This window comes from Colletes gigas, unplaced genomic scaffold, assembly GCF_013123115.1.
Source record: "Colletes gigas isolate AHSC1104 unplaced genomic scaffold, ASM1312311v1 Colletes_gigas_Sc00005, whole genome shotgun sequence".
NCBI classification, from domain to species: domain Eukaryota; kingdom Metazoa; phylum Arthropoda; class Insecta; order Hymenoptera; family Colletidae; genus Colletes; species Colletes gigas.
This window is the reverse complement of record NW_025106634.1, coordinates 4,754,678-4,776,536: the sequence shown is the minus strand read 5'-3', so window position 1 is coordinate 4,776,536 and position 21,859 is coordinate 4,754,678. Positions and strand designations below refer to the sequence as shown.

General features: G+C 46.8%; 1 protein-coding gene across 3 annotated transcripts in view; it reads right to left on the bottom strand.

Moving 5' to 3' along the window:
• Nucleotides 1-7,454: 7,454 nt before the first annotated feature.
• LOC122395451 (homeobox protein caupolican-like) overlaps nt 7,455-21,859 on the bottom strand; it is a 72,141-nt gene continuing 57,736 nt past the window's right edge. For all 3 annotated transcript variants that reach the window (XM_043393048.1, XM_043393050.1, XM_043393049.1), the window contains exons 6-7: nt 21,410-21,491; nt 7,455-7,593 (exon numbers count right to left, since the gene is read on the bottom strand). In XM_043393048.1, the coding sequence (XP_043248983.1) occupies nt 21,452-21,491 (40 nt within the window). In that variant the 3' untranslated portion in view covers nt 7,455-7,593; nt 21,410-21,451. The remainder of the gene's footprint in view (nt 7,594-21,409; nt 21,492-21,859) is intronic.

Sequence of the window (21,859 nt, the reverse complement as noted above, 5' to 3'; positions counted from 1 at the left end):
GTAAGTTTGTTTTCCAGAACTCATGTATATTTAACGAGTAAGTACTGTGCAAGACATGAAACGAAATTTTACAAACAGTCCTTGATTGTAACGACAGACAGCGGACAACCGTACAATCTGTCTCGGTGCGTGACCGTATATTGAAACTGACATTTAACGCCGTCGATAAGATCTTTTTAATTTTACTTAATGTTGATTCTTATCAAATTCGTAAATGGAAATCAACTCTCTCTTGAAGCATTTAAAAAATAATAAACCAGTGGAGGATTACAATAATCCACTTAAGGGTTAAAACCTCGTCGGTCAACCAGTCGTAAATTTGTCAAAAATTTTAAACAAACTTTTAAAACAAAATTTTAAACACTTGGCTGCAACTTAAAGTATCTATATAAAATATATTGAGCGTCCATTTGGGGCCTGAATTTTCAATTTTGACAAATATCTTGCTAGTATTGTTTCTTAAGTTGGTCGATAATCGAATCTCCGTCGCGAAACGGCGCGTTTTCGTAGACGCGAGCAACGATGGGGCCCCTAGGGCCCCGTCTCTCGCGGGAGAGTAGGGGGGCGGCTGGCGCGTACGTGGGGCATCGCGAACGATGCATCACGGCTGCACCCCACGCGGTGCATCCCGGTATATTAGTCACCGGGAACGGGCACCAACTGCCGGGACCAAATTGAGTCTTTGCCATAAAGTAAGCCGTAAAAGGGGTTGCAGTCGCGGGGAGACGCTTCGACCCGGGGGAAGGCGAGCCTCTGCGCGAAGAAAGAAGGTGGTCCCCGATGGTACGGGGCCCGGGGGTCTAGAGAAAGGGAAGGAGAGCCGAGGTAGAACGCGCGGACATTCAAATTTATGGTAATGTCCGAGCGCTCCGCACGGGGTTATCGATACGGTCCTCCCTGCCCGTTCTTATTCCTATTATTAATATTACTATCGTTGCCATATTCGCGTCCCCGTGCTGGACCCGGTCCGCGGTCCGTGCCCGCAAAACCGGGGGGAGGGGGAACGTTGTGAAGAACGACTCGACGGTAACCTTTGTTTTTACGGAGACAGGTTTCTTTTGTTCCGACCCTTAAATTAGTCCCGTGGTCCCCGATATCTCGATTTGTAGATGGTTTTTATTTTCTCGTTCCGTTCTTCCCCCTTGTCCACGTTCGGACCTACTTCGACGCGCGTGGTTAAACAGGGTCTCTGAAACCTTTCGAAATATTCGCACCGAGTTTTGAAATCTGGGCGGCGATAAAACCGGAGGCTCGAGGCGGTAGGATATTCGAGGGGCTGCTTAATTCGCGGGCGCAACAACGGCCGTTTCCCAAGGCACGCGCGGCGCACGCGTTAAATCATCCCAATACGTCGAGCCGTTTCCCTCGTAGCGTGTGCATATTCATCGGGAGGAAACGAACGGGGCCCCTCGGGTGTATCAGGAACGGTTAACCGCGGCGGTGCACGCGGGTACGAGAGGTTTCCGCGCACCCGCGGAGCCTCGCGACACGTTCAACAGCCGGCTGCGAGATCTCATATTTCTTTGCGAATGATATAGGGCCGCCGTTGTACGCCCGGGTCTCGTAAACTTCGCCCGCTGGCGCGCATCTGCCTTTGGCGCGCGGGGTTGCCTGCGTAGGGGGCGCCACTGCGCCGCGCGGGAAACACACGCCGCGCCACTCACGGACGAACAGAGAAAAAAGGGACGGGAGGTTATGACTTTATAGCCGCCTCTATCTTACCACTGCGGCGTGGACCCTTTGTATTAGCGGATTCTTTCGAGAACCTTCGCTGCACGCTGCGTCCCATAAATACGGAATATAATATAACGTGCAATCGTTAGTTCGGGGGGGCACTGAGTCGAAACGAGTTCTACTTTTCCCGCCAAATTGAAATAACGCCTAGAATCCAATTTTGAAATACCTGTAATCTCTATAACGTTCAGGATCACTTAGAACAGTGGATACAATGGCTATCTACAAATACACAGGTGCACTAGTACCTATACGACGTCGCGAACAGTTGGGATTGGCGACCTTTCGAGCACGACCGTCTTAAGAGTCATCAACTTGGAGGAGCGGCACGCATTCCGCAAACTAATAAGGCACCAAACGCTGAAGCGAACGAATTAGCCATATTAAAATGCAATAGAACATACAGACAGCGTTGGTTTGCGTTACTAAATGAAACGATCGTTCAAAACCTTGTCCTAGCGATCCCCACGCGGTCGAGACGCCTGCGTAGGTGGCGCCACTGCGGCACGCGGGAAAGCCGCGCCACAAAAAAGGGATGAGAGGTTATGACTTTATAGCCACCTCCAGCCTACCACGGTAGATCTTTGTCTTAGCGGATTCTCGCGGACCCTGCCGCCCTTTGTTGCCCAGTTTACGGGGCTGTTAGGGTCTCAGAGACGCCGGTAACAGCTCGCACCTCGCCGAATTTTATTGTCTTTGGGAGATTTCTTTGCTGGCCCCAGAGAAGCCAGACTCTCTTAAATAACTCAATGCAAAATCGACCGATACCTCCATCTTGATTCATCCACGAATTTAAAAATAAATTTCTCCATTTAAAAAACTTTGGAGTCTACTTTGCTGGTGCTCCAAAAATGCGAACTTCTTTTTCTCAGATAAACCATTATCTCGAAGAGTAATTATAAATTAAACAATTTTTGCTCGTCGTTGGCGATTAAGAACTGCCCCGCGGTGGACGGAGGATAAATGGCCGAGAACAGAGTAGACAATTCCGCGTTTTTGCGTGGCGAAAAAAGAGACAGGGCCCGAAGGAGAGCTTTCTCCGAACGGACGCGCGACAAGCGGCGAAGTGATTTATACGTCACGACGCGGCGAGCCTTGAATCTTCGTGGGAAGTTTTCGCGCATAAATCCGATCCGTAAATAATGCCACGGGCGATCAAAGCGACCGTGCGCGAAGGAACGCGATACCGCGACGCTCCGGCGCCCCTCCGTTTTCACCTGACGCGCACCGCGACCGATAAACCGACGCAAAATTGGCCCGTAATGAATTTGCGACGCCGATAATTGCCCGGCCGTTTCGCCGACGGTCGGTGGCTTGTACGCCGATCGATTCTCGTAATTATTCGAGATCGATGTTCCGATCTTATCGGGTAAAATAATGCACGGCTAACGTACAACCAATTTCCATATATATCGACTTTATTTAAACGCGAATATTACTAGACGACTTGGCAGATGAGGCAGCCAGAATTATTGTTATTAACTTCACGCGGATGTCTCTACTTATCTTTCGTCCCGTTGCAAATAGAGGATCGGCGACCTGGTTCTCAAGGGGTTATAAAGCGCTTCGAAATTAGAAATTACATACTCGGGAGAAGCGTAGGAAGATAGGAACGAAGTTTGTACTTTTTGGATGGGAATTTTCCACAGCTGATAATTCTTTAAATTTATTTATTGATGGTAGACGCGAGGCGACGAAGAATTTTGGAAAAACGTCATCTTTTTCCACGAGACTACGTTTCGATATATTTGGCTCGGATGGAAAGTTTGTTTGGAGAAAATCTAACGCTAAGTGACGTACCATGTTATGCACTACGATGCATACTGGCGTTGGAAACGTTGCATTTAGAGGTGGGACAATGAATGCTAACGATTATATCGAGCTATCGTGTAATAATTTACAAGAAATTGCAATTAAACCGCGTAGGAATGAAATATATTCGTTTCAACAAGACAATGACCGGAAGTACACTGATAAGGAAACGAAAGAGTTGTTATGTAATGTTCACAATCGCCAGACACACGATCGAAAATCGTAAATATACATTACCAGTTGGGGGTTAATTTTTATATTTAAAATGAAGGGGATGAAACGCATATAATAATGAAAAATTGAATCGAAAATTTATTATCTATCTAATGCAGTCGTGTACCCAAAGACGAGGCTGAAATTAATTCGCGTCACAATTAATTGCGAATCCGTCGTGCCTCGACGTCCAGAAGGGAGGGAGGCTTGTTTCAGTTAGCCGGGAGGAAGAGGGAGAGCCCGCGATCCATTGTCCTTTGCTCGAGGCACTGTGTGCTTTCGTTGGAACTCCGCCCACCGCGAAAAGTGCCATTGTTCGAATATTCAAAACGCAGACGTCCCCATTGTGGAATGTCGGAGTGGCCGCGACGCGTTTTCGGTGTTTCGAGTCGCGCGTGTCTCGACTGGCGAATCGTCGCGCGAAAATACTCGTCCGACCGAAAATAATCGCCGACGACGGCCTTGGCGTCGAACACGTTCGAAGTCCGCCTCGTCCAACGCCGTGAAATGCCAATTACGTACACCGGTAGGTTTCCAAACTTTTTAAAAGCCCCCTCGTTATGCATTACGATAAGAAATTAGAGCTGGAAAGAACAGGTGAGAGAGGTCGTAGGTGCGATAGAGACGTATGATTTAATTGGAGCTTCTGGTTGGATCGATTACCTCGATAGTTGCACGTTCCTGCAATGATCGAGACTCTATCGCATCCAATCGATAAAAAATTACGCGACTGTGAATTTCTGGTGTGATTCTCGATTATGAAAATTGAACATATTGTTTATTTCGTATTTTCATTCATTGCTACAGGCGAAGTTCAAGTCGATTCGCGGATGAAGGGGGACCGAAAGCGTCCTGAAAAGATCGAGGTTTAAAAAATAAAAAAGAAAATGAAAAGTGAAAACGTACAACATAATAGTCTCCTTTTTAATATAATGAATAATGGTAGTAGACAATAATAATAATATAATAATAATAATAATGATAATAATAATAATCATAATCATAATCATAATATGATGTAGACAATAATAATAAAATTAATATAATAATAATAATAATAATAATAATAATAGATATATTCTGTCTATATTCACATTCAGAACTATGTACAGTTTAATTAATTTACAATTGAATTCGTACGAACAACCAAATAGAACCTATTAATCATAGTATGTATATATTTATATATTTATATTTATATATCTATATACCTAGTACCTGTATTATGTATATTCACAACAAATAGTTCTCTCTTCTTTCTCACGAGGGTGCGATCGCGTACACGAGGCTGCACGCTCGTTTTACCCCTATTTTCGTTTCCGTTCTTGTTTTATCGTTTACCTGCCACCGCGATCCGCGGGAAAAGGTACGCTCGACCCTCGTGTCCCTTGGGCTACGCATCGATTTGTATTTACAAAACCATTATCGAGTCTAGAATTATTTCTATACGATATATGTGTCAACGAATGCACGAGCATCGACCGTCTCCGTCAGAGCAACACCGAGACACATCGTTACAAAATGTCCTCTTCCCTTCCACGTTATCCACTCGCTACCTGTCCGTCTCTCCACGCGATCTTTCACATTTTTTTTATTCTTTTTAACTTTGCCCATTATCACAGATATAAATAAATGTACTCTTTACAAAACAATGTACAACTTCTCTCTCTCTCGTTCATCCTCTTTTATACCCTCCCTCCTCGACGCGCACGCACACACGCTCGCATATGCCAAAGTACAAAATGATAGTCGATTTATTTTATTATTTCTTCGTAATTGTTTTTTTTTTTTTTCATTTTCATTATTTCCTCTCATTCGCTGCTACTTTCTCTCGCTCGTTCACGCTCTCTGTCCTCGCGAAGCGTCGCGGCCCGATTCACTCGTCGACGAACGGACTTCTCGAAAGGAGGGACGAATTCGTACGATATACATATATAATATAAAAAAATATCAACAATCTCGAGCGCCGCGCGCCCCCGTCGACCGGACACGCGTCACGATCGGCGACCCGCGCGGAACACGGCGATCGCGAACAAACGTACGCCTAAACAAATATATTGCACAAGAGAAGATTGAAAGTAACGCGGATTAAGTACGATGCTAATTAAAGGTAGATCGCGCGTCGCGGTCGACGAGTTCTCCGCGCGCCGACGCCAGGGGGACCGGAAGTCCTCCGTGGATCGTGAGCGCACGGCGCCCGCGCGAAAAAGGACGAATTTTACTCTTAATTAGTTTAGCCGTTCCATTCTAGCCGGCGGCCATTCACACGATGTATTTTCCAATATTTTTGCTAACGTAGCTTCCCATACTCTGCCGTGGAGGAGCCACACCTCGAGTCTTCTGGGACCCCGTGAGTCCCCTAGAGTTCCCCCACTCTCGTCGCCCGACGCCAAGATGGCGCCCACGACGGACGAGCTATCGTCGAGGTACCACGATCGAGGATTCTTTTGCAAATTTTGTCTGATCTTTCGTCCAGTCGTGGCTGCCTCTTCGGCGTCGCGTGATTTCTCCCAACAACGTAAGCATGCTGCGCGGGGAAGAAACGATTGGAAGAGGAAGTAGTCGCTGGAGAACACCGATCTTAACGTACTTTATCGACGATGCAGGCTTCGATGATTTCAACGGCCTATAGTCCCTTTCTAGAATCCCTCGAAATTCTCGAAAACGATTATAGCGTATCACGGACGAGATCCGCGCGTTCGTGTACACGTTAACGTTCCATTGAGATAAGTAAAGAGTTAGCGGTAGTTTAACTTGATAGAGTATCTCGTAGCGCCTAGGCGATCGCCCCGAGGACGATCCTCGACGTCTTCTCAGGTAGAGAGTCGCGCGCGACCGGGTCGAGAGACACGAGGCTCCGTACACGAGTCGCGACGAACAGACGCGGTTCACCCTGGTCGTCCAGGTCGTCCCGGAAGGCTGCTACTTTGCACGTTGCCCGTGGTTCGCTGAGTTCCTGGCTCCCCGGAAGTCGTTGGACGTGGGACGAGGCGCGTCCTTCCGTTCCCGGAGCTGTATGTACAAGACAAGGATCGATCCCCGGACGCGGACCAACCCTCTTATTTACAGAATTGAAATCTCGAATCGACTTACCCCTCGCGACGGGAGATTGGACTTTGGTCGAGAAGACGCTACGCGAAAACGTTGGGCATATTCGCGCGAACGAATGGGACGAAAATGTCTATGAAAATGTAATTTCTATCGGTGGCTCGGGAAGGGACGCGAGATCTGCGCGTACAGCCGGGCAGTCGATAGCGTCGAGCAAGCCCCGACGTCGATTCGTCGATTTCTTCGGTGACAAGGGGTTGCTGGGATGGACGAATATCCAAGCCAGTTCCGCGTCTCGTCCGGGATCACGACGCTTCTCAGGCTTCGGTGAATTTACCCGCATCCAGGGACGCGATTCAGCGCACGTCCTCTGGGAAGTCTGCTCCCTCCCGGAGTACTCGTGCGTAAGCAGCCACTTCGACGTAATTCCCCTAATTCCTAAATCTCCTCTAAGCCGCCCTCGGCCCGACTCGCGCCATCCCTCGTCCGTCTTTCGCAGTGGCAGCTCGCGGGGAACGAAGACGATTTATGTATCACGAGGAGAGTCGCCCCTGATTCTTTGCTTCCTTCCTCCATTACGGTATTTCGCGCTTCCACGCTTCGCGAGGAGCGAATTTCGTCCTCGATGCTCCCGCGTACTCCTCGTTCCCGGTTACCCGTGACCTCGCGGCCCTCCCCCACTCCTCCCGGAGCCGAGACGACGCTAATAAATCCCAGGACCTCTCTGGAGCGCGTATTTACAGTCCGGTCCGTGGGTCCTCGCGTCCTTCGCGCCGCGGCTTAGTCCTGCAACAGAGAAACGGAGAACCGACTTAGCTTCGATGTCGACGTGTTGTACAATTCTCCCCCACTTTTCGGGGAAGCGGTGGGTGGCACGCGTGTCGCGGATTGCGAGGGAGGTACTTGATAATTCGACGTTTGTTTTAGTTGGTATACTCGGTTGAACCCTTATTAACCCTGATGTTCAACCTCCACAAGTTTAAACTAATATTGTATAATATGTGTCAATGTAATCCTCCCTTAGTTGATTATTTTTTAAATGCTTCAAAGGAAAGTTGATTTCCCATTTACCAATTTGGTAAAAATCAAAATTAAGTAAAACAATTCAGTTGAGATTGAGACCCCACTTGAGGGTTAAAAGTTGATAATTATTGCATAGAAATAGAACGTTCTGGCGACGATGGACGTTGGAGCCAACGCGAGATTTAATAATAACAACAATCAAAGACGAAGAAGAAGCGCCATGTTGACGTTCCGTTTGCAGAGCAGAGGCGTCGTGCAGCGGCTGAGGAGAGAATGCAGAAACGGGTATCAGGCGTGCCGATCGTAGTGGTACGTGCACACAGGACTTGTCTACCAGGTGAGACACGGTAATCGCGTATCGATAGCCAGGCACGACGTATACAGGCCCGATCCACCGCAACGCCGACGTATATAGCTCTCCGCTAATAGTTAACTATGATCTTACAAGCCGTTTACATCCACTCGATCTGGCCGCAGTTGCGAAAACCAGCGGAGGCTGCTTCCAACGCGTTATAATGTCTGTCCACCCGCGGATAAAGGCGACTCGGACCCCTTTTTGCCATTTCGACGCGTCCCCCCTGACTCCCCGGGATGCTAATTTCATTCGTTTCGTTCTCTATTCAACTCTACTCGAGCAGCTCAACGACAATTACGATACGAATTATAAAATAAAATTTTGTTACGCGTTGAACGGAGCAATAATTCGAATTCGAGGGATTTTGTTAATGATATGAGTTTTGGACCAGTCTTTCTTTCCATTCATTTTCAATTAAATAAACCATTTATAATCAATAGTAATTGCTGAAACTTCTTTAGGTATGTAACGTCAAAGTAAATGTCAAAATAAACGTAGAAGATAACATAAATTATAACAATAGTTATGTTCATCGGATAGAGGATGAAATGCCCTTTAAAATGAGCGCTCGAACTAGTCGATAGCTTTATTAGTTCCGGAGATATAGCGATTTTAATTTCAAGTCGATGCGGTGGCTAGTTCCGGAGATATAAGGGTTCGAAGCGTTTGTTTACGTTTCGTTGTGGTCGCGCGAGTTCATTGACCTTAGCAGTCACGCACGTGCGACAAGAAGGCCAGACGTGTCAGACGAAGACAGCGATAGTCGAATTAAAAAAATTACCTCTTTACATAAATTGCGATATCTCGAAAACGGAAAGTCAGATCGACAAAAACCAAAAGCCATTTTAAAGGAGAGGCCTTGCCGCTTCTAACCGCGGTTTAATTATTGACAAAACACTAGTAGTTTCGGAACTGCACGCGTCTAAAGTTTAACTATTTATAATACGCATTAACAGAAGTGAATATTCTAAAATTCATTTTACGTATATCACTAGGAAAGTCGTGGTAGGTTTAGTGTTAACGAGCACCATTCTTGAAGCCCCTCGAGATCACCTTGAATTACTCGGGTACTTCAGAGACGCAATTAATATACGATTATCCGAATAAAATTCCGCCTCGTCTCTGGTTGCAGTCGAAGGAGAACGGAAAGAAACGACCACGGCCGGAATGAAAAATCGATCCCTGGACGGGAATTGCTCGCCACGGAAGATTTCTCGCTATCCGGTCGATCCGTTGAGCCCGACAGGCGACAGGTGTACAGGAAGACTCGTTGCTGGTTTCCTCGTAACGCGCGTAATTCCAGCGAACATGCTAGCGGTGGAAACGTCTCGGTGCCCGGTATATCTTGGAAACGCGGCTTTTGCCGCGGCAACGCCGACTCCCATCGCAGCCGAACGGCGGCCATTTATCCCGCGATTAGGGCCAGTCTCTAAAATCGTTCTCAGGTCCTGACGATTAGGCGGACCCGATAACGACGACAATCACGGTTCGCAATTATACGCGGGTCTACGGTCAGGGCAACCGGTTTCGAAGGCGCTACCACCGTAACACCGGCGAAAATATCCGCCGTCACCGTCGTTCGTAAACTCGTAACCGGACTATTACCCGAGCGGTTACGTCGCCACTGCTTTGGATCGACTCTCTATATACTATAAGCGGCTATCGTTACGCGATTACCGTGTCTCAGTCGGTGCACCAGCCAAGCATTTTCTCCGACCATCGACGATACACCATTTCCACCCGTCGTTTATTCCGCTCCACGGTGGACTTCCTTCGTGTTCGTCCAAGATTATGTGCTGTGTACATACTCCTTGACGCGTTAAGCGCGGCGGTAATTTCAAGTCCGTATGTTTACTTTCGAGGAATAGCTCTTGGATTTTTGTTTTTAGGCAATTGGAAACTAGTGTGCCCATAACTTGTCGTAAAACTTATTTTTACAGCCCCCTTAACTCTTTGACTACTACGTCACCCATACATGGACAGGGTGAAGTACAAGACTTTTGGTCAAAATAATGGGAAGAATCCATAAGGGTCGAGTTTCCTTTCGTTTATAGCGTACGAGTACGAGTAACTGTAAATACACGGAGACTCAATGAAGAATACGCGATCTTCGTATCTCTGTCGCGAACGGAATCGGAGATCGAAGGTACGGATTGTTACGTATGGAAAGATGCTTCGACGAGGGGCCCGTACGATTTATTATTTATTGGGCCCGTTTACCGTAAGCCCGTTAAATTCCTCGCTGAAGCACACGAATGGGAGAATGACTCACTGAGCTAGAGACGGTTGCCATCGAGCCGTTACATGTGTCGCCATTGCGGCGAACCGGCGGTTTTATATCACGCAACTACACAAACGATCACGGTGTATCTAGCTTCGTGATCAAAATCCGCCGCCACAGACCCGATCGTGTCTAGCGTAACGTAGTTACAGAAATTATTTACGATCTCGAAGCGGCTAGAAAACATCCAAAGTCCGGATCAAATACGACAAAACGATCTAATATTTCGGTATCTGAAAATATCACGATTAAATTTAGATCTTCGAATTCTCAACAAATTATTTCAACGACTCCGATTCGATCGATTGAAATCGAATGTCGACGTATCGCATGACGTCCAACGAACGGTGAACTAAGGTTCCACGGATATTATTAACCCGGAGGAAAGCAAGCTGACCGACGACGAACGTTGATCTCTGATAATTAAAAGTTATGGCAGACGTCTCGCTGATCGTCGAGATTAATTAAGCAAAGACGAACCCAGAAACGGTCCGCGAGGCGCAATAACTCGACCCTCTCCGCGTTACGTAACGCTTCCACGAACGAGCTTCTTCTACTTGGTTCCCTCCGTCGAAATTTGCATACGTAACGACACCACACGAAGTACATTCCGATCGTGGTTCACCGTTCAGAATCCCGAAAATCACCGGCGTCCGATATTATCGGACGAAACCGCCGAACGAGCTCCTCGAACGTTGCGTCTGTTAACCGTTGTTTGCTCTCGAGAGAACATTTTGATCCGTAAAATAGACAATAAAAATAAAAATATCTCCCTCGCTGCTGGCGAAAGTTATAAAATATTTCGTTTATTTACGTGTCGATAAAGTACAATATTACAAAATACGTAGCAAAATAACTAGGTTCGGTGACTTTCTCCGGAGCCCCCCTTTTGAACATTTATTAACGCTACATACGCTTGCATATTATCATTATTATAACGAACTATATTTGTCGCGGTATAAATTTGCATGAATTTACAAAATTTGAAAAAGGATTCTAATCTAGGAATATGTTCGCGCGGACGTCGGACGTTACGGTGTCCGCGCGATCGATCGATCGATCGGGGAGCAACTTTCGCGGGAAATCGACCGCATCCTCGATAACAGCGAACAAATCGCGATCGTTGCGGCCGATCGGCGAGCATTGGCTACCGTGCGTTACGCGCGCGGAAATTCTACCGCAATTACGACGTCTCACATGATCGGTCGACGCCGTGCATTCCTCCGTGATCGACTCGGATATCGATACGATTACCGGCGTATGCGCGAGGCGCTCCAGAATTCCACGAATCCGCAAACGAAATAATTACACGGTATCGTTCCTGTTTTAATTTTTTCAAATAATTATTACTTTCACGGACGACGTCGATTCTTGCATGTATTCGTTAATGTCAAGGTTGATACGAATAAATGGGCATCGGCAGCTGCCTGTGGTCGTCGTTCGAAAGTTGCTCTTGAAATTTTTTAAAAGAAGTTGTAATTTTCTATGGGTCTACACACGTATAATAAACACTTTTGAATTTTGGATTAGATTTGATAACATTGTATCTAAAACTTTGATGTTGCTATTATTGAAGTTTGGATCAAGAATCAAGTGAAATTGACTACGTTTCACCGTTATAAAATTTGAAGAGATCGAATCCCCGATATTCGGGAACGAGGTAGTTCGCCTAACGATGGAGAGGAATGAACGTTCTGATTAAATTAGCGCGAGTATCCTTTCCACGTTTCCGCGGCTCGTCACAAGTATCCTCCGATCGACTTTTATTATTTCTCGTTGAATATTTTATTTGTCTTCGGTGCGGGTTCTCAAAGGGAAATTGCAGCAATTTGCAACGAGAAGAGTCCGTCGCTTGACAGAGACTATTGCGAGGCTTCGGAGTGACGCGAAGACGAGCGTGCACTAAAGCTCTCGAAATCCGGTAACCGAGTACCTAGGGTAATACGATTACTCGAGTACACGTACCGAACGCTAAATGTTGCCCCACGGGTGCAATTCTTCCATAAGTTATGCGTTAGAGTAAATACAACAGTACCCAAAGAGTACAAATACTTTTTGACGTGTTAAAATATCTACTAATTATAAATATAAAATACGTGAATGCGAGAAAATAAGTGAAACGAAAAGGCAAGTAAGCGAATCATTTTTCCTTGTAAAAGAAAACATAGAAGTAATTTAGAGATATTAACTAAAATAAACCAGGAACGAGATAAAGTTACATTCAATGAATATGTAAATGCACGGTATTTATCATATTATTGGTTTAACGAGAAGTAATAAGAAACTTCAAATCGGAATTATATACGTATACATGAAATTTTATTTACGTTCAGGAACAGGTTCCGCTTTTTAGATCGGAGCATAGATTTATATTCCAATTCGTCCATGAGAAGGGAGAACAAAAATGGAGCAAAAAAAAAGCTTCTCTTAAATAACCAAAATTTTATAACTGTTTTAAACTCGACGATGTTTATTAAAATTATCAACCTGCAAGTTTTAACCAGGAGGCAACCAACACGAGAGAAAGAAAATTTATTTGAGCATTCTCGAAGCATGTCGATGAATCGTGCTAGTCGTCGAGTACTTGGTCAATGATGAGCGCTAAAGGCGTCTGAACAAATGAGTCCTTAATGGTTCCGAACGACGAGAAAGATAATTAGGTGTCCTGTCTCCGGTTGGACGCGGTGTGTATGTCAACGTTGCCGCGGATCGACGGTTTACACGGTGCAAAGCGACTATCGATACGCGATTACCGTGTCTCGCCTATATAGCGTACAAGTCCGGTATACTCGCTACCACGATCGTCACGACCGATAGAGCCTCTAGCTCGCCACCGTGGCTCGCAAGAGATTCTACGCTCTAGATGGAACGGCCGCTACGCTCCTGATATTTAAAACAGGAACGACACAGAGAATCGACGCTACGTCGCGACGGAGCTTCTTTCTCTTCGATTTAGTAGAAAGTACCCAGGAAGCTGGCGTTAAGCCTTAATTGAATATTCTTATCTCGCCGGACGAATTATTAAAATGGCTAGGCATTACACCGAGTGGTGGACTTTCACGGTTCGAGGCGGAGGATATTTCCGTTTGGGATTTCTGGCCGCGCGCTTTCTCGAGAGTCTATCTGCAGTTTGATACGGTTTGCACGCTCTACTAAATGACTACAATCGCATCTATCGAGTCCCGATCCTCTTCGCTGAATTTTTTCATCTATCAGAGAAACATTAAATAGTGATATGAATTTTCACTACAAAAATTAATACTCAAGATCAGGTGTTGAATTTTAACAAGGCTCCAAAAGTAAATTAAGTTAGACAGTTTGAGGGGTCTGACAGTCAACGTGTTAACAATTTTATTTGTAACTTCGTCCAGGGTTGCACGTCGCGCTAATGTCGTTTATTTAAATTTCGATTATTGATATCCACGCGCCGAGGGAAGATTAAAGCCGGTTATCCATGCGTGGAAACAATTACCCTACTATGGGATTTATGATCGATCGCGTGGGGATTTTTGCTCCGGGTTCCACGGGGCACGGATTCAAACGAGACGCCGTGTACCCATTTGTTCGACGTTTCAACGGCGTGTGACAGTGGCGTAACGGTGTCCGACGAATATTTCAAAACGCTATGGGCTATCTGTTGGCCCGACGAGGCGTGGCGCGCCTCTCTTTATTTCGCTGCTCGTCCGTTTCTCCGGGCGGTCGTGCGGCGCACGAAATGACGCGAAACCGGATGACAAATGCCGCGCGATTACGCGACAAGTCGTTTTAAGAGTTCCACGTTGCGTCGTTCGGACGTCGCTTTCTCGCGAACGTCAGGTCCACGACGATAAGCGTTTATACGTACCGAGATATTTTTCGCGTGTACCTGGCCTCGTTGCGTCACGTTGGGTCATCCGTAACGTTCGTAGCCATTTTTAACCTCGCGTCGTACACTCGGGCACAAAAATATCGGTACACCGGTCTAATTTCGAATCTCGAGCATCACAGTTCGAACAATAATATGGTTTATGGGCTCTTGGAATAAAAAAATATAATTCTTATTTTTTAAAATTGATATAACGAGTTCACCGACTCCAGAGTCCTCGTGCCACCGCGTTTTATGATCGTGGCGATTCATTCATATTTCTGGTATTTTCTGCGTATTGATTTAATTTTAATTCTTCGAACGCCGAGATTGAAATCACGTCCAGCGGACGTGCAGCCCTCTGGAGAACGTCGTGCGCGTGCCGTGGACGTGATCTGCCTTAAGTTTTAGATATCGTACCGCGTACACGAATATATTGAAAAGTACCATCCTCCACGAAGTTATTAAACAGCGAGTATACGCTTTAATATAATTTTATTTTACGCTATTCGTGTTTCTAACAGTATGTTAAGTTTAACAAACCACTAGACTTCGAATTATAGTTACATATATTTTAAACGCAGTTACAGTGCACAAGAGAGACGTTTAACAATGGCAAAGTCTCAAATATCGAACTGTCGCTTCGAAGCCAAACTTTGTCCGAAACGGTTGAGAAATAGAATGGTTCTTTCACAGAACGTAAGGTGGAAAGTTCTCGGAGATTGAACGACTCTAATTCGCCCGTGGACAGTGTCAAATCTGACTGTCGAGCCGAGAAGATAGTCTGAGAGGTTCGGCCTCGTAGACGAGATTAACCGCGAACCGGCGCGTTTCGTAACGTCGTTTTTCGTGTATCCGTTGTAGATAATGGAGAACGGATAAACGGGTCTCGCGTGCTCGCTGGAATACGTATTAAAAGCTTTGCAATTACGGGGAACCGATAACCAGACGCGAGCTCGTCGATCCGTTCGAGAGAAATTCGTTCTTAGAAAGGTGGACGTGAAAGCTGAAATTTTGTGCAGTTCTCGTTAGGCCGACGCTCGTAGTTTCACGCTCGTCGATTCGTGAACGGCGTCCTATTCATGAATATTCCGCGATTCTGGACACATTCTGTACAGTTTGAATAAACGAACGGTAGTTTCAGTCTGCCCGTAGCTCGGCTACATCGTGTCCGGTGTCCGATGAATTTCATATAAAGGAAAAACACACAAGGGTGCCTTTTTGGGGGGGATCAAAAGGACTGTGTCGTCGAAGAATAATAACACGGAGAAAGATAAATACGTTGAAAACTGACGAGCACAGAGTTTTAGCCGCGCGTGAAATCTTGCATCGATAATATTTAACGCAAATCGCTCACAAATAATATTTACGATTTCTATAACTTTGAGCAAAGGATCTAACGCTGACTCCCACCAATCAAATCCGAAAAAGTCCTCCAAATTTATTTTTTATGTATTTTTAAATGATACGAACACATTAAGATTACTATACTGCATACTCGTTTAGGGCCTCGAAGGTAGCGTAACTCTTTAAGTTCTGTCCAATTATGTCCCCCCCACCCTTTACAAGAATTCTACAACATCCACCTTCCAATACTCAACACCTTCCCAATACTTAATTTCGTTCGATCGTTGCTTGACGCTCGGGCCTCGCGTCGTTCGCCGGCGATTTCAATGCAGAATTCTTGCACAGGCGATGTCGCCAGCGCGTTCCGAGCGATCGTCCTCGAGTTTTTTCCTGGCTGTCGCGTCAAAAGTGCTCTCTCTTTCGAGGGGTTCGACGGATGGTCCGGATTAAGATCTCGCGGAGATTCACGGTAATTTACGCGTAATCGCGACGATGATCTGGTGGGGCCCGCGGGGGTGACGCGACCAGCGTACAGAACGCGACGTCGTAATTTAACGCGAACGGAGAAGGTCACCACGGGTAGAGGAGACGTAGTCCCAGGGAAAAAGATAATGGGAGAAGGAGAGAGACGTCTCGTGAAATCGACACGTGCTCGGGAGGAACGCGTCGACCGCGACGACACCCTGGAGTAAACGAGACGAGCGGGACGATCGCCAGGTACGATAACGCTGTACGCGGATTTCAATTCCTCGCGGCGTTAACGCGACTACATCGCGAGACAAACACGGTGTTTAATGGAAACTCCGGGCTGGCAATTACCCCGTGTGCCGTGCGTTATCTCGCGCGAACGTCGTGCCCTCCTCGTCTTTGCATACACGCGCGGAAATTATAAAGATCGGACCCGGATCGTCGGGTACCGCCAAATTACCGGACAGCGGCCGGCGATTTAATAATTATCCAGGCGGACGCGACGTGTTTTTCCGCGAGATCTCCTATCTGTCCCGCGCTAATAACTCGAACGAGTCGGGACGCGACCACGCTCCCCGGTACACTCCTCGTTATTTAATTGTATAATTATAATACTTCTGCCGGCTGATGGCTGTATCAACCACTAGCCAACGGTATATAGTCCCCCCACCCCCCACCCCTCGCGGAGATCCACCGCGCGATTAATCGGGGAGTGCCCTCGGGGTAATTAGAAATTATCCTGATAAGCGGGAAAAACATGGCGCTCGCGGAAAGAGATTTCTTTTCGAAAGGAACGTACACCGGAAAAATAAAGTCTTCATCCCTCTATAGTCCTTAAATGATGGGCAATTACCTCTTAAGTGGACTCTCGATCTCGACTGAATTATTTTACTTAATGTTGATTTTTGCCATATTGGTAAATGGAAAATCAACTTTCGTTTAAAGCATTTAAAAAATAATGAACTAATGAACATATACTATACAATATTAGTTTAAACTTGTGGGTGGCTCCAATAATCAGCGATATTATTGTTGAAATGCAACGCTGATACAATCAACATAATTACTGTCAACGTTTTTTGATTGGTTCTTTGCCAGACCTCGTCGCGACATTTTTTCAATGAATAAACTGTATATATTTTATTACATAAATTCCACCTTCTTGATTCCAAACTTCCACAATTATTGCTATAATACAAGAAGCGACGAACAAAGTATCTACGATTCATTTTATTCACGAGGAATCTAGAACAAATGGACGCAGTGTTACTCGCCGATCTTTTCCGTAGGATTCGACTAGCGAAGTGTCGCGATCGTTGCATCGAAAGTTGCGCGCGTCAGAGCAGCGTACCCGGAGTCTTCCAGGGTTTTAGCAAGTTCTCCGGTTACCCAGGTAGCAAGGAGGCCGACGGGCATCCGAGGACGTAAATCCGGGCTACCGTTTCGGCCCTGAAGATCGCACGATCTGCGCGCCGCGGTTGTAATAAAGCCGGGCCGCGATCGCGCACGGAGCGGTAGCGAGGATCTATCCTGGCCAGAAATGAGGGTCGAGGACAAAGAAGAAGGACGCCCTCGTACGTGTCTCGGCCGGACGAAACGCCGGGAATTCCAGAAACGTGCTTTCGTCTCCGAGAACAGATGGAGGAATCGAGAGACCAACAGCCGCGCAGTGAACGATGGTCGGAGGAGAAAGAGAGAGATCGAGGAGGAAGAAATCGCGTTCGATGGGATTTATCGACGAGACGCCCGAATCCTCCCCGGAATCCCGGAGCCGTTAAAAAAGATCCAGCGTCGCCCGGTGGTCGCGAATTTTATGCAGATTCCGCGGGACCGTGTAAATATCGCGTACGGACGGACTGTTGGTCGAGGTCAGGCCGAGGGGCCAGGACCCAGATCGGGAGTTCACCACCCAGCCTAATGGCAATTAAATATCCCCGCGCTAATTGGCAATTATAGGCCACCGTACGGTGTCGGGGATGTCTCGTTTCTCTCTTCGTTCGAGACGTCAGTTGCCGTGGTTCCCCTTTCGATCTCTCTCGCTGCGAGGTGGGAACGAACGGGACGAAAAAAGGAGCAAGTCCGAAAAAAAGGGGGGCAGGTAGGTGCAACAAGAGGCGCTCTCTCGTGCGATCTGGAGCTTATACGTATACCTGGGCTCCCTGTACCCGAGGCTGACCGACGGACGGAGGGGCCAGGCGGACGATCGAGATGCTCCAGGAGGGAGTTCAGGATGCGAGAGGCGTCCAGGCCACGGGGCCCCCGAACGGGCCCCTTCGAGAGTACGCGCGCCCGCGGGACGGGGAGAGAGAGGCGAGGCCGAGGTGACGACAGCGAAAACTAGTTTATTTGGGACGCGGCTATAAATTAGGATCAGATCGCCACGCGATAAGAGTACCGGCTAACACCCGGTTCCCTTCGAAAGGATCCCTCTTTCTCTCTCGCCACGACGCTCTCCTCTCTCGACTTCTTTCAGCTGGCAAGAGCTACGAAGAGAAGAGACAACCGGGACCAAAGCGGTCCTTCTCGTCGCACCGCAGGTTCTCGACTCTCCGTCGGAGGTTCGTCGTCTCTATCCGGTCGAACGATTCCACGGAGTTGGTCCTTTTGTGCGGAATAAGTGATCTGACGCTAATTAGGGCGCTGGAATATACGAACGGTGGTAAACTCGACCAGAGATATCGCCGTTTTCGATGGCACCGCGATATACTCGTCTTCTATTTACGTCGATAAAGTTTTATTTAATTATTTCGTGGACTTTCGGTTAAAATCGGAGATTGGTTCTCCGTGGCAGTCTAGTCGCCTCGTGAGATTCGATTATTTTATTGGAAGCGCGACGGTATCAAATAATTATTGAATTACTTCGATGATATCGCGTCGTGTATCTATTATCCGTCGATCGAGTTACTCGTCAATACGTGCTTAATTCATCTACAACGTGGAAACAACTTTCGATCCTACGTCAGATAGCGTGACGAAGTTATTGAAGTGCCAATGAACACAGTCGTGTACGTACGTTGCAAAATATATATAATCGAACGATCTCTTCGAGCGTAGATTCGGATCTATAACGGCGTGTTTTTTCAAAAAACTGGTCCCGGCTTGTTTACACCGTCGAGGAATCAGATAACCTTGAATGGCGCGATACCTTCGAGATGCGCGACGGAACGAGCGAGGAGGGAACAAAAAAAATCGGAGTAGAAAAGCCCTGGAGATGAATCTGGCGAATCGTTTGTAAGGAAACGAGGGAACAACCGTTTCAAGATCCCTCTTTCCCTCCACTCTGCCCTCGTCTTTCTCTCTCTTTCTCTCACTCTGGCTGTAGCTGTGAATGGAACGAAGTTCCAGCATTCTGAAGGCGATTTAACGATCGCTCGACTACTACGGATAACCACTTTTCTATCTTCCCGCCGAGTTTTCTCTCCGTTCGAGCACTCTGCCGTATTAGCGAGAGACGTTCAAAATCGATATCGCCCGCGGAAATAGGTGCGAGAGTCTACTCTCTGATACCAGCTGTTGGGCGACTCAGGAGCAAATCGGGAACGTCGGTCTAATTTCACATTACATTTATAGACTTCTAATAAAAAATTCAATATCAATCTAATTCCACTTTCCAATTTGATATCGTTTATTTCAGTTACGCATTTTTTCTTATTTATCAGCTACGAAACAAATGAAGATGTCTTCCTCTGCGTTAATGTTTCAGCATTGTTATCGAATTGAATTCAAATTTTCTGAACCAACGTTCCTCGACTTATCTACTTCCGTCGACTCGGACATCACAACACGAAAATCTACAATTCTGCTTCTCGTTCACGCGTCAGAGACTTAACTCGAGTCGAAATTAATTCACTTATCTACCCGTTCGCGAACATAGTGGCCGGCACGTTTGCTGGACCGAAACTTCGAGCAGGTAGAAAACGGGACGACCGTACACACGGTTGAAATTCGAGCCCCCTCAGTGTAACCCTCGTGCAACCTCATCTTTTTGATACCGATGTTCGATGCACAAAATCCACTTCGATCGAGGCTGCTATCATCCCTAGTTTCGATAATGGCAACCTTCCTGCGTTCAAGCGCGTTATTATATTTCGGCGAGCACCTATTTTGCACTTTATCGTTCGTTAGGAATAATTTATAAAAGCTATGCTTCCGTGGGCTATTAAAAGACCGACTGGGCGACCTTATTAAATCATTGGCACTATGAATACGTATTAAACTTTGGAATAAGTGAGTAAATATATCGAAGCAGTGAAAGCTGAACACCAAGGAAAGGTGATACCTGAGTCAAGTATGAGCGAAAGCACGCATGCTGCACTCAGAAGTGTCTAAATATATATGACCGTGGATTATTGCCTAAATTTTCTGTGGATTTCTAAAATGTCAGACGGTGTGTGGCATTGTTTCGCGATGGTGTCCCATTCGTTGGAGCACGCGGACCGCGGTCAGCCAGCAACGCGACAGGTTCAGGTGTGTTCCAAGGCACACGGAGGGCTCGGAGTACTCGAGTGCCGGTCAGAACGCAGCGGGGCCGTGCACGAGAGAAAGACGCGGCCAGCCAGCGGTGATTCCATTCACTGATTGAAATCTCCGTCCATTTGTCACTGTCAAGAAGGTGGCGATAGCCTCTCTTCTCTCCCTTTCTTTTTCTCATTCCCGGTCGTCGTCTCGCTCGCTCCGTCGCCGTCGACTGCCCACACGCTACTCAATACCCGATGCCATTATTATTTCAAAGCGAGTCCAGGCCTAACGACCAATCGACACGCCGGATATTAATTTCTTATCGATTTCCCCGCGATGGACCGCCGATCGACCGTCCATCCAGAGTCGTCCCTGGTCCCGAACGGGCCATTCCGGCCGATTTGCACGCCGATTACGCGCTCGTGTACTCCGGCCCTCCCCGCGACCTCCCCCACGTCCCATCCTTCGTTCCTTGTCTCGTCGCGAAATGAATTACGATCGCGACCGACCGAGGTACTCGCCACGATTAGCGTCAACGCTGTAATTCCGATTTGTCATCGAGTCCTCGAGCTCTGGAGACTCCTTCAGCGACGTTCGAGAATTATTTTTTATCGAGTGGATCGAAATTTTAATCGAAACGTCAACCTACCCCTGTCGAATTGCTATGTTTAAAATATGCTAAAATTTTAACCGATATCGACCTAGGATGTCTATCAAGCCACATCTAGGGATATTTTCTGGACGCGTCAGGGAATTCTGTTGGATATTTCTGGCGAAAAATGGGATTTCGATTCGGGAGCGATAGAAACGAGGCTGCTTCACTCACCTAGAGAGATGCGACGGTGATCTGACGTTGATCCAGCACACTTTAAACTGGCGACACGAACCCGCTACCCATGGACTGCGACCTGGAACGAGTAGTGTCGAACGTTATTGGAGTTCTAGTAAATTCGTGTTATAATTTTTACGAGGACGAAAAATTCGATACGGTAAAAGACGTTAGGAGCAAAATTACACTGTTTACTGTTAGAACAGGCTAATGACCACTCAGACCTAACCCAGACCATAAAAAGAAAAGATATAAATCGCCAATTCGATATCACCAAACTCAAACCCCCTAAATTACCAAGTTTCAGAAAGATTCGATTAAATCTTGGATTTTGGCCGAGTTTCCGACCAAAAGTTTTAGTTTGTATAATATATCCCTAGCCATCGAGCGTTCTTTCCACGGTAGAAAACGATTCCCCGAGACTCTGGCGAATCTTTCGTCCAAGAG